This window comes from Phocoena phocoena, chromosome 16, assembly GCF_963924675.1.
Source record: "Phocoena phocoena chromosome 16, mPhoPho1.1, whole genome shotgun sequence".
In the NCBI taxonomy this organism is placed as follows: domain Eukaryota; kingdom Metazoa; phylum Chordata; class Mammalia; order Artiodactyla; family Phocoenidae; genus Phocoena; species Phocoena phocoena.
In genome coordinates, this window is record NC_089234.1 from 29,307,989 (window position 1) to 29,320,857 (window position 12,869).

Sequence of the window (12,869 nt, forward strand, 5' to 3'; positions counted from 1 at the left end):
TAGGAGAGAGAAAAGTTCAAGAAAATGGGGCCCTTGGGACAGTACTTGAGCCTTAGGGCCACCCTTTTGGCTCACTGTGGGTTAGATTATACAGATACTCATGCTTTCATTAAATATATTTTTTGAGTACCCATTATGTGCCTGAGGGATTGCCCACCACCCTGACCTTTACTTGTATAATTTTTCAGTGATAACATTTTTCCAGGGTACAAACTCTTTGAAATTCCTGAACTGCAACCCTTTAGTCAGCTGGGTGGCTCCTGTATGGATTATATAGGAACTGGTTGAAGAAAGCCAAAGAAAGCCTATATTTTGTAGGATTTTTTTTTTCTAACAGTATTCATTTCATTCAAGCTCCACCTGCTCAAAGTAGTTCTGAACACAAGATGGGAAGACTGATCCATAGCAAAGAAGATGAAGAATAGTGTAGCCTCAGAAAGAAAACCTAAAGGCGTATGTGAGAAGAATGTGCTCAGTAGGAACCCAGAGTGAGGCCTTTGGAGGAGGGGCAGATACAACTTATAAAGCTTTGGAGAGACTAGAGTCAGCCTCTAGTCTGACTGATTTCAAGGTGTCAGAATACCTTTTATAGGTCAACAGTTGTTCTAATGATTATCCAAGCTTCTCCTCATCCAGTGGGGAAGGCCCCAGTTTTATGGAATTACCTACCCAGGCAGGAGGTTGGGTGTAAGAATTCTGAGCAGACTGCCCCTCCTCCCTGAAAGCAGCAGGCTGCAAAATAGGTCCGGAAATTCCTGAGCATTGGGAAGCCAGCACTAATGCAATTACCTGAAATAAAAGAAGAGGTCAGATAATAAGGGGCAAAGGTTTTTCCTTTTAAAGTAAAGAGCCCGGTAAACAAAACCAGCTGCCCCTGGACAACAAACTCTCCTCATTAAATGTTTTAAGAGGCTAATGGGCATAAGTGGCTTATTAGAGTACAATCCTGAAGACTAAATCTAGGAGCCTAGAGAAAGGGGGGAGGGGAATCAGGGTTAAAACCTGGCTGGCAGAGAAGAAAGGAGATGAGACCCGACCCCTGGCAGAAGATCCCTAACTGGCCAGAATGGAATTAAAATACGAGTGAGATGATTTCACCTGGAGTCTCTAATATTTCTGGCAGTATCTCTGCCATACGGGCTTGGGAATCTCAGCTGGGAGAGTTTTAAATTTATACGCTAGTGGAATAGGATCTGGAGTAAGTTTTTAAAATAACTAATTATGGGAAATTTTATGTGTATTTACTATGGAAAGTCTGAAAGGGTACAAGGCAAAATGTTAACAGAGTTTCTCTAGGTGTTGGGTTCATCAATGATTTTTCATTTTCATATTTTAATCTTGTTTATGTGCATTTTCTAATTTGTCTATAATGAGCACTTGTTCCTTTTATAATCAACAGATAAAGGGCAATATTTTAAATACAGTAAGTCCCCACCATACAAAAGAGTTCCGTTCCAAGAGCATGTTCATAAGTCCAGTTTGTTCGTAAGCCCCCAAAGTTAGACGAGGTACCCAACTAACACGATCGAGTATAGAGTACTGTACTGTAACCAGTTTATAATACTTTTCACACAAATAATACATAAAAAATAAATACAAAAAATAAAGAAAACATTTTTAATCTTATGTAGAGTACCTTGAAAAGTACAGTAGTCCAGTACAACAGCTGGCATCCAGGGGCTGGCATCGAGTGAACACCAGGCAAGAAGAGTTACTGACTGGAGGAGGGAGAGGAGGTGGGAGATGGTAGAGCTGAAGGATTGTCAGCAATAGAGGACGGAGGGCGAGCTGCAATTTCACGTGAACTAACTTACGTGATTGGACATGCAAATGCACAGTCACATCTTTGAAAGTTCGCAACTTGAAGGTTCATGTGTAGGGGACTTACTGTAAGATGAAAGGTATTAAACTAGAAATAAAATTTAAAACTAAGAAGAGCAAGAGAGTTGGTGAATGAATTGGTATGTAGTTCCATTTAACTTGTATACTCTGCCATCTTTGCCACCTCCCCAGGCATGTGCTTCATATGACCTGCCAATGTAGAGGCCAGCCGAGGAAGGAATGATGGTTGCCAGGACTGAGCACAGGCTGTTTGTCCACACACAAAGGCTTCAAGCTCATTGCATTTGTAGTAATAGTTCACAGAAAGGTTATTTCTGCACAGCCTCTCCTGGCTTCAGCTTTTAGTTGAACAGCTCAGCCATTTGTGGTGTGATCCTAGGAGATGCTGAAATTTCAAGAGAGCTTCGAGGAGGACTATGATTTACCTAAAATTATCAGGGTTTATGTGGAAGATGCCAAAGCACCTCTAATTGGCAAATTTCCTTCCTCTCTCTTTCCTTCCCTCAATCCTTCCTTTCTTCTCTCATTTGTTTGGTCTTCTGGTGACTTTGTATCCATTACTAAACTAGTTAACTCTTCAGGAGAGACCAGTTGGTAGCTCAGAATCATCTTTATCTTCCCAGTGAAGAAGACAGAGGAAAGCAGAGAGACTTGCCCCCAGGTCACTGGACAGTCTGGTGGAATCCAGTCCTAGTTCCACTTACCCAGTCTTGGTTAGAAATCACCATCTTTACCATTTTTAACAATTTATTCTTACCAAGTGTCATCACAGGCTATCACGTCCAAATCTAAATGATGTATTAAGCCCTTTAGTACAGGCAGCCACTATCAGAGAATCAAAGCTCTGTAACAGGCAGGAGTTTTTCAGATAACCACAGATTGTTGACATTGAATGTTTTCTTAGAAGCTTCACATTTATGAAGGGTAAGTGCAGCAAGCTAATTGTCCAGGGTTACCCATGAAAAAGGCTCAGGTATTTATCAACTCATACCTATGGTTAAATTATCCCCTCTCTTAAAAAAGAATACTAAATTCTGGAGGACCAAAGTTCTTATTTCCATAGTGCAATATAAATGTGGGTTTATGTTTGCAAATAAAGCTGCTGAAACTTCACAGTATAATATGGGAATTCCTTTGGCATCCAAGTGTGAATCTGACTCAGACCGAAATTATTAAAACGACACTGTGATGGGGGGAAGGAAGGGACTGGGGAAGGGCTGGGGAAGGAAGGGACTCTTATTTGGGCCAAAGATAGAGGCAATGTCCAGGGCCGTACTTGAGAATTTTAGAGGGTCTCTGCCATATCTGTTAACTTCTCTGATTCTCCTAGAGAGCTCATCTATGGCCGTGGCTCCATTCATTACTTACAAACTGAAGAAAACAACCTGGTCAACATTTTCTGTCTCAATTTTTCTCTGTGCTGACTTCTCACATCTTCAAGTACCTGTTGCATATTTTCTCTTTGATATTCTCTGGGTCTTTGATATCTCAAACAGAATAATTTATCTCCTTTGACAAACCTAAAACCCAGTCTGACTAGCCTACGTGTACTTGGTACCAATGTTCTCAAAGACATTCTCTCTCATTAGCTCATGGTCATCGACTCCCTTCCTGTCTCTCTTATGCTCTACAGAAGCTTTATTTTATTAGTTCTTTTTTCACAGGCTCTCACTTTTACTTTTTCCGTGATCTCCCTTACTTAGACCCAGATTTCTTCTTGCCTGCACTGTTGAGATAAGATAACCTTGTCACACTGGTTTCCTGCCTGGAGCTTTCCCTGCTCCAGTCTAATTCATAGCCCACAGGAATAGCCTGAGACCAACTGAGAATGATTGAATCCAGCTTGTTAGGTTAAAATTGGGGACAAAAATAGGCTCTAAAAAGCTTAAACCAAAGTTTTTACTGGAATTCCTCCCCCACATGTCACATGAAGGAGGAATTGGACTATTCCGGGTCCAAGAAAACAGCCATTGAGTGAACAGTAAGAGGGAGCCAATTTTGGACCCATGGTAGAAGAGCCTTCCCTGGATCCGAGCTGTGGTACAGTGGAACAGTACTAGTAGTGTATGAGAGTGAGTTCCCTGTCCTAGATAATAACTTCTCAGGGACGTTGTCACAGGCTTACCTACTTCAGACCACATGACCACTAAGGTCTTTTCAAACTCCAGGTTTTTGCAACATAATCACAGCCCTCTCCACCTCTCTCTTTCTCTCTGCCTCCCACCTACTGGAAATCCAGAGTCCATTTTTGCTCCTCCATAATTCCCTAATTCCAAATCCTATGGTGGATGAACATACTGTCTTTCTCCAGACAGATGTTCCCCTGCTCACCCCATCCCATGGCTTTTCAGTCTAGGTTGCTGCCACCTTGGGTATTTAAGTAACCTGGAGGGTAGTTTTGGTTATTGAATACCTTTTATGTGCCAGTTTCTGTGCCCAGAATTTCTTCTCATTTTTATCGGTACAGTAACCCTGTGAAAATACTGTAGGGTTGGGGTTCTTTTTTAACTGATTTTAAAGAAGGGGAAACCCAGTATCATATAGGTAGTATGTGGCAAAGCTGGGACTGAACCAAGGTTTTCTAACTCCAAGTTTCGTGTACTTGAGAAAAGAGACCAAAGGAAGGAGGGGAAGAGTGGAGGTCCCTCAACCGTGGGCCGTGGATTTTGTGGGATAGGAAGCATGTTCACAGGGAATCCTACATATTGAAAAAGTACATCTGGCACTTTTATCTCAATGAGCATTAAACTATATGTGTTGCCAGCAAAACTTATAAACTCTGCTGTTTAAAATAGTTACTGGGAGCTAACAAAGAAAAAAGAGGAAACTATAATATATTTGACTAGAACATAAAAGAACACTAATTACAGTACATTTTTATCATATGCGTAATCATCATGTAATATAGTACAAATGTTCATGTCCTTCAATGTGTGTTACATTAACATTTCATGAATTATTTTTAATTTGAACACTACAGTGTTTTAACATGCCTAGCTTTCAGGTAGTATACTATTTAATCACAACTTTTAAAAAATTGGAGGTGCTGACAGTGGAGCACTAATAGAAAGAGGTTTGTGAGGTAATGGACATGGACATTACCAGCTCTGTGTGTTGCACATAATAAATGTTTATTGGATCTAAGTCTAGCATCTGTACCAGGAATGAGGTGAAAGGTCATGTCATTGGTTTGTTTTATTCCCTAATATAAGTAACCACCCAGATTTTCAAAAGCATGTACCCTTTGAGACAGTCATCTCACTTTTAGAATTCTGTACACACAGTCAGGCCCCTATTGTTTATGACCCCATCTTTGTGAGCTGAAAATTAGAGAAATCAGAAAAGAACTAACAGTTGTTGAGTGCCTACTATATGCCAGACACTTTAGGTTTATCTGCTTGATCTTCAAACAATCCTGAGTAGTAGATATGTTACCTCTCTCTTAAGAATAAGAAAACTGAGGCCCATAAAGGCCAAGCATCTTGCCCAAGATCACATAGGTAGTAAATACCTGCCTTGGAATTTGATCTCAGACATCTCTGGCTCCAAAACCCATACTCTTTTCGATATACAAATGATTTAAACATTGGATTCTGTGAAAATGTGTGAGGTGGTGAGGGAGGCCAAGGGGAAGGCTGAGTGGAAGGAGCTCATCTCCCACCCTCACTTCAACCAGAGCACCTGGTTGAAAGTGCAATTACAAAAGAATTTTAACCATTCCACTACATCACATATTAGTATGGGAATTTAACATTAAAAGGAATTTTTTAGTACTAGAATTAGAATTATAGTTCTATAATACGTACTGAGAGGTTGGTGTCTTACTAAAAATGACATAATCTATCATTATCCATCAGCCAAGGAGACCTAAGTGGATTGGAAAAGGCACCCAGGAGTCATAAGCATTGATTTTAATTAAATCGATTTAATTTGGAATTTTGCAAAGATGAGTGTTGGGAGGTTTGAGATAATGAAGGTCACCTATTCCTGGACTTAGCCTTCAGAGTAAAGATTTACACAGAGAGTCCCCACAAAGCCAGATGGACCTGTTTTGGTTAAATGTTAACAATGTAGTATCAGCACAACTTGATGTCTCACTTAAGCTACCTAACAAAACTGGAGACACCACACTGATGTGTGCCAAACTTGTTGCTATTTTAGGAGAGGGCACCTGAACTTTAATCTGTCTGACTTATTTGTTTATTCATTTATCCGTTCATTTATTCTGGAGGTGGAAGGAGGTTGACTACAGGGTATTTTGCCCAGGGAAGTGAACTGGAGATGAACTCTTTGAGACCTGCTCACTGCACTAAATCAGATTTTTGTGGTTGGTGTTTTCTTATTTAAAGGTGTGGAAACCTTTCAAAATGTTTGAGTAGTCTTTCAAACCTCTCACATACCTTTATTATTTTAAGGTGGGGGTAGGGATGGTATGGGAGGGGTGTTAAATTACTTTCCCTATGGGGAAAACAACTAAGTTTTTCCCCATTACCCAATTGTGTTACAGAGTCCTGTCAGTTCCTATACAGCAATAAATGCAGTTTCAATGGACAAAGGCTGAAAAAAATCACAATATTAGCCCACAAATGGAGGTGAAAATGAAGAGGTTAAAAAGTATATTATTTGTTTGAAAAGTACCCAGGATCAAAACTTCTTTAGAATGTAAGAGCCCAAGTGAACCCTGGGCCCTTTCCTCAGGCAACAGAGACCTCTGGCTAGAGAAATATATTTGTAGTCTCCTGCTCGAGATTTTCTCTGATTCTTATTTTATTTTTATTCCAGTTGCTACATTGATGGCCGGGTGGTCAAGGTGATGGACTTCCTGAAAACTCGCCTATTAGACACACTCTCTGACCAGATTAGGAAAATTCAGAAAGTGAGTAAAAATCTCTGGGGAAGAAAAGGAGTGAGTTTGGGGGTAAGGCGAGGAAAATGTCACAGGGTTCCAGCTGGGTGTTAGCACTGTGGGTAGAAAAATAGTGCAGTCTGGATTTGCATGGCCAAGAGGTGCCTCTCACAGCTGATGATTGCTGTTTATTGCTTTTCAGATTAAGAAGGGTTTGAATGTAGCATATCCAAGTTTAAAAGCTTCTCTATTTTAATAACAAACATTTTGTAACAGTTGGCTTCTAAATTGTGAGTTTCTTAAGGGAAGAATAGGTTTACTTTCTTTTTGCAGGAGTTTATTTTGGGTTAGTTTAGGAGAGAATGATTACATTCATTCAGTGGAGTTGTGGTCTGGGATATCGGCAATTCTGAGCCACATTTACACTATTCCTAGGTGTCTTAGAATCAGCCAAGTAACATCTTACTTTTGTAGAGATGTTGGAGAAGATAAGCTTAAATTAAGCAATTGTATGTAGGTCCTACTGGCACGATACCTGTGGTTAGTAGTTCTCAAACTTGAATACAATCAAAATCACCAGAGATTGCTTGTAGTTTCCAATCTCACTTCTGATGTTCTGATTTAGTATGTCTGGAGTGGATCCCAGACATCTCTATTTTTAATAGTCATCTGTCAAGTGATTCCACCCAATGCAGATCACGTTTTGAAATACACTAGATTAGTTAATTCTGAACTGTGAGGATCTTATACCTACAATTTCCATCTGCCTCTACAAAATGGTGATATCTCATCTTTAGTTTCCTACTCAGGTCCTTTTCCAGGGAATGAGGACCTTTTGAACATTCAACTTTATTTTGAGCAAATTAGACACATCTTTGCAGAAAAATAGCAACAGGTAGGCCCCCATTAATATGGGATGAATGAGGGGAGTTCCCCGGTGGTCCAGTGGTTAGGACTGCATGCTTTCACTGCCAAGAGCATGGGTTCAATCCCTGGTCCGGGAACTAAGATCCTGCAAGCCGTGAGGTGCGGCCGAAAACGCAAAATATATATGGAATGAATGGGCAAATAAATGAATGGCTCATTATAAAATTAGTTGTGAAAAAAAATACTATTTGGAGCAATCATAGAAAAGCACTTTTGATTGCTAAAGGGGAGGTCTGTACACTTTTCTGTATTCATATCAATGCCATACTCAGATTACAAAATAGCTTTTGGAGTCTTTAGAGGCTGGGAGGCCTCAGGACTTCTGAATTTCTACATCCCAGTCTGATCCCTCTGGGGATCAGGTGCACTGACCAGCACCCTTATCTGTCACTGTCTCCTACTAGGCAAAGCCTAGGAGAACTAAATGATTTGAAATATCTCTGTCAATCTCTTTGACATTCACTTAGTTTTTAATATTTAAATATTTAATATTTACTGAGCTTTTAGCAAGTACCAGGCAAAGTGCCAGGTGCTGAGGATACAAAATGTAATAAGACATGGTCTCTGCCCTCAAGGAACTCACAGTTTTGAGGTTTAATACTTACTCTGAGCAGGTTGAAAAACATATTACCTAATGGAGTAGAATGTCAGCCTGTTGAACACTACAGTTTTCTAGCGCATTATGCTAATCCAATATTAGTTATTGGCCTCTAAAAAGAGAGGAGGAGATTTCTTTCATTCATTCATTCTTTCATTCAGTAGATATTGAGTGTTTACTGTGTTCCAGGCACTATACTAAGTTTCTGTATTACAACAGTGTACAAGACAACAAGTCTTTATATTTTTGGCTTTTCCAGTTTTGAGCCTAATGATCTGATCAAAGGATTGTCATTGGAAGTAAAATGATTCAGTGGTATCATGGCACTGTGAGCGAAGGGTCATGTAATTCTTTAAGTAGAATAGGTAGCTCTAGGTCAAAGCCAAGACAAATGGATTAGGAGTTAGGTTCTTCCCTTTCTCCCCACTACCCAGTACTCTCCACCACTGCATACACCTTCACCATCACAGAATGTTCGGAGACTGAAATAAGTGGCTAAACTCACCTCCTGAATTGGCCGGGCAAGGCCAAAGAAACTTAGAGTAAAGGGCTCAAACCCTGTGCTCAACTGAAATTCAGACCTTTAAAAACACGTTTGATGGACTTGGAAGGGGAGAGCTAAGTGCGGTTGCAGGGGGGAGCAGTGGAGTCTCCAAGAGAAATAACCTACATACAGAAGGCACTTGGCAGGGGATGGCTAGAATTAGCAGTAGGACCTGGAGTCACCTTTTGGCTGTTGCAAATACAACATGCTCAGAGGTCCCCTCAGGCTTATGTTCCTGTTCCGGTTATGTCTTGCTGTGCAACAAATTACCCCAAAACTTAGCGGCTTAAAACAGTCATCTATTATGACTATGAATTCTGTGGGTCAGGAATTCCCATAAGGATAACTTGTCTTTGCTCCATTAGCTTCAGCTGGAAAACTCAAAGACTGGGGTAATTCAAAGGCTGGCGACTGGAATTATCAGAAGGCTCGTTCACTCATGTGTCTGGCAGTTGGCTGATGTCAGTTGTCAGCTAGTACCTTTGTGGGACTGATAACGGGAATGCCTCTTTGTGTAGCCTGGGCTTCCTCCCAAGGTTTTAAAGTCAGATGCCCAAGAGAGAGAGCCAGGTGGAAGCTCTGTCACCTTTTCTATCTACCCTCAGAAGTCATAGGGCATCACTTCAACCACAATCTATACATTGAGACAGTCACCAAGACCCATAGGGATTTAAGACAAGAGGAAATAAACGTCTCTGGATGGGGGAGTGGCAAGGTTCTGGAAGGGCATATAAGACCAGAAATATTTTTTAAATCATTTTTGGAAAATACTGACTGCCAAAGTTCCATGCTCCTTGTTTCATTTAGTAGCTCATTCAGTTATTTCTCTGACTAGTTTTCTTTTTCCAATTCTCTTTTGCAAAGCTCTTGCCAGATATTGCCTTAAATGGGTATCTGCTAGGGGTGTTGCTGGATCACAGATTCCTTGAGCTTTGATCCATGGGCTAGACCTTCTATTGGCTACAGCAGCCTGGACCCAGTTGTTAGGGCCTCGAGGATGAGAGTCTCTACCACAGCCCAGGATATGCCAGGTACTGGCCTGACTTGGGGAGATGAGGGCTGGGAGACCAGAGAAGGGTCACCAAGATTTTCCAGTTGAAAAGTTACTTTGGCTGTTCCTGAAGTCCCCTGTGGATGGGTGGGGGTTTGGGGAATTAGATTCCAGGGTACAAACTGGGGCAGAGTGATCAAACTCCTTCTTTCGAGCCCCCAAAACCAATTTGGAGATGGACCAAGTAAGATTTTAATATGTATATAACTGGAACTCTCATCCAAAAGCTAGAAATGGAATCTTTGTTTCTTTTCTATTTTGAGAAGTTCAGAGAAGTCCTAGTGACCTCTCCTTAGGTCCACAGTAATGGAAAAAAGGGCAAATTTCCCACCAAAACAGATTCACATGAGATTGGTTAGATAAACCAGTGGTGAGGCTGTTTGAAGAAGAGATAGGATACAGGATTTGAAGTCTAGTGGCTTGGGTTGTATGACCTTGGGCCATTCACGTAACTTCTCTGATTTTGTTTCTTCATCTGTAAAATGAGGATGCTAAGAATACAGTCAGCCCTCTGTATCTGTATCCATGTGTTCTGCATCTGTGGATTCAACCAACCACAGACTGAAAATATTCAAGAAAAAATTTTTCAGAAGGTTCCAAAAGGCAAAACTTGAACTTGCCATGTACCAGCAACTGTTTACGTAGCACTTACATTGTATTACGTAGTGTAAGTAATCTAGAGATGATTTAAAGTACATGGAAGGATGTACATAGGTTATAATACAAACACCATACCATTTTATATGCGGGACTTGAGCAACTGCAGATTGTGATATCCACAATTGTTCCTGGAATGAGTACCCGACAGATAGGGACCACTGTACTACCCTCCTTCCCTCTTTGGGAGATTAGGAAGGTCACATGAGGCCGTGTTTTGTTAACTGCTAGTGAATGCTAGTTCTTATTTCTATTATTATTGTTATTTCAGTTATTGTGGTTATTTTTTTTACATCTTTATTGGAGTATAATTGCTTTACAATGGTGTGTTAGTTTCTGCTTTATAGCAAAGTGAATCAGTTATACATATACATATGTTCCCATATCTCTTCCCTCTTGTGTCTCCCTCCCTCCCACCCTCCCTATTCCACCCCTCCAGGTGGTCACAAAGCACCAAGCTGATCTCCCTGTGCTATGTGGCTGCTTCCCACTAGCTATCTACCTTACGTTTGGTAGTGTATATATGTCCATGCCTCTCTCTCGCTTTGTCTATTGTGGTTATTTTTAATAATAATTTACATAACTGGAGAAGCTTCATGTTACCTTTATCCTCAACTTGTTCTTTGCTTTTTTCCTCTTTCCTCTTTCTTTGAACCCTGGAGAATATGATAGGTGATATTTTTGGCACCTGAAAGGCAGTGCTAAAAACAGTTGTGGTTTCTAAATTTGGACTGCCACTTAAGAATTTTCAGTTTTCTGAGCAGTGGGTGAATTCTCGTTATGTGAAAATCCACGTGATGCATTTGAAAGCCTAACAGAGACAATGTTTGGACAACCCACTCCTTTGCATGATCCACACACTCTCTCCCTTCCATTAGAATGAGGATAATCATCTGTACTTTGGGAGATGAGTCAAGGGAAAGAGTTGAGAATCTCTCAGTGCAGGCAAGAGTCAGACGGGAAAGTGAGAGGTGTTCAGGATACAGTGTGGATGGTATAGCATGGATAGCTGGGCTGACTCCAAAACAATAACATAAGAACGAAGATGAACCACTTCGGCTTAAGTCACTTGGACTCTATGATTTGTGTCATCTTCTGGAGGAATCAGAGAAGGAAATAACACTTTTTGATATTATTTTCAGCAATTCAATAGGCACAGGAAGGAGTTGGTGAAATCCCAGTCATAAGGGAAGTATTTCCAAAAGTACTGTCCTTATGATTGCATTTTGAATACTAAATAAAATGAACAATTGGCTTCCCTAATATTTGAAAATGTCCTTCCTTCCTCCCTTCCTTCTTTCTTCCCTTCCTTCCTTCATTTACCAACTGTTTATGACATTCTTGTATCTTCAAGACTCCTGAGGATAAAATGGAGAACAAGACTGGTGTGGTGGTTATCCTCAAAGACCTTATGGTCTAATGGGAAAATAGTTAATGAAGCAAGCAATGATAGTAAGATGCAATGATTCCCATAACAGGGGACGTTTCAGGTGCTACAGGAGCCCATGGTGAGATGTATCTACCTTAGTTTGTAAAGGAAGGGAAATTGGGCAAGTCTTCCCAGAGGAAGTGACATTTAGGCTAATTCTGAAAGGATAGACACCTTCTAATTTATGCAGTTCTTCTTAGGGTGTGATCAGAGGACTCCTGGTGGTAGATGTATATGGTGGAGGGAATGGTTTACATGATTTATAATATGACCATGATCATTCTTTTGTTAATATCATCATTGCTTATGATTGCTCATAATACTTAATAAAGATTAATTCTTTTGAAATCTCAATAAATGCAGTAACATTATACCCCTTTTTCCAATATATCCTAGTTGCAGTATCATGGAAGTAGGTAAGGCAGAGGAATATTTAATCCTTTGGAAGTAACAAATAGATTAAAAAGGAAACTTTTTTCTCAGCCAACTGTTGGTTTACCTACTTATATTAAAGTATATCAAAGGGGAAGAGGGTAAAAGAATAACAGTTATTCTTGAGGATCATAGAATAACTGGATGCACAACTAAAGGAAAATGAGGACAATGACAATGTTAACCTTCTCTAATGAAGAAAAGTGGAAAATGAAAATACCTGAGTAGGGTAAGAACAGTAGTATCACTACTGGAAAAAAAATCACTGTTTCATTGGTTGATTCATTCATTCACTCATTCATTCATTCATTCAATAATGTTGACGGCTTATTTCAATGTGCCAGTGCCTGCCATAGTGCCTGTCACTTGGCAGGTGCTCAATCAATATTGGAGGGAGGCAGTTAGGGAGTGGAAGGTGAATGAGCAGCGTAAAATAGTGGGAGAAATGTAAAAGAAGCAAAGTAATGTGTATGTCTCAATCGCATTTGGATCTGCTACCGCAGCTGTTCACATGCAAAAGAATCTAGTCTGCTACTAACTTTG

The 12,869-nt window shown here is 40.3% G+C and overlaps 1 protein-coding gene across 3 annotated transcripts in view; it reads left to right on the forward strand.

The window, feature by feature from the left end:
- The window catches only part of HPSE2 (heparanase 2 (inactive)), a 575,892-nt gene that overhangs the window by 412,038 nt on the left and 150,985 nt on the right, over positions 1-12,869 (forward strand). For all 3 annotated transcript variants that reach the window (XM_065894147.1, XM_065894148.1, XM_065894149.1), the window contains one exon: positions 6,625-6,718. In XM_065894147.1, coding sequence (XP_065750219.1) covers positions 6,625-6,718 — 94 coding nt within the window. The remainder of the gene's footprint in view (positions 1-6,624; positions 6,719-12,869) is intronic.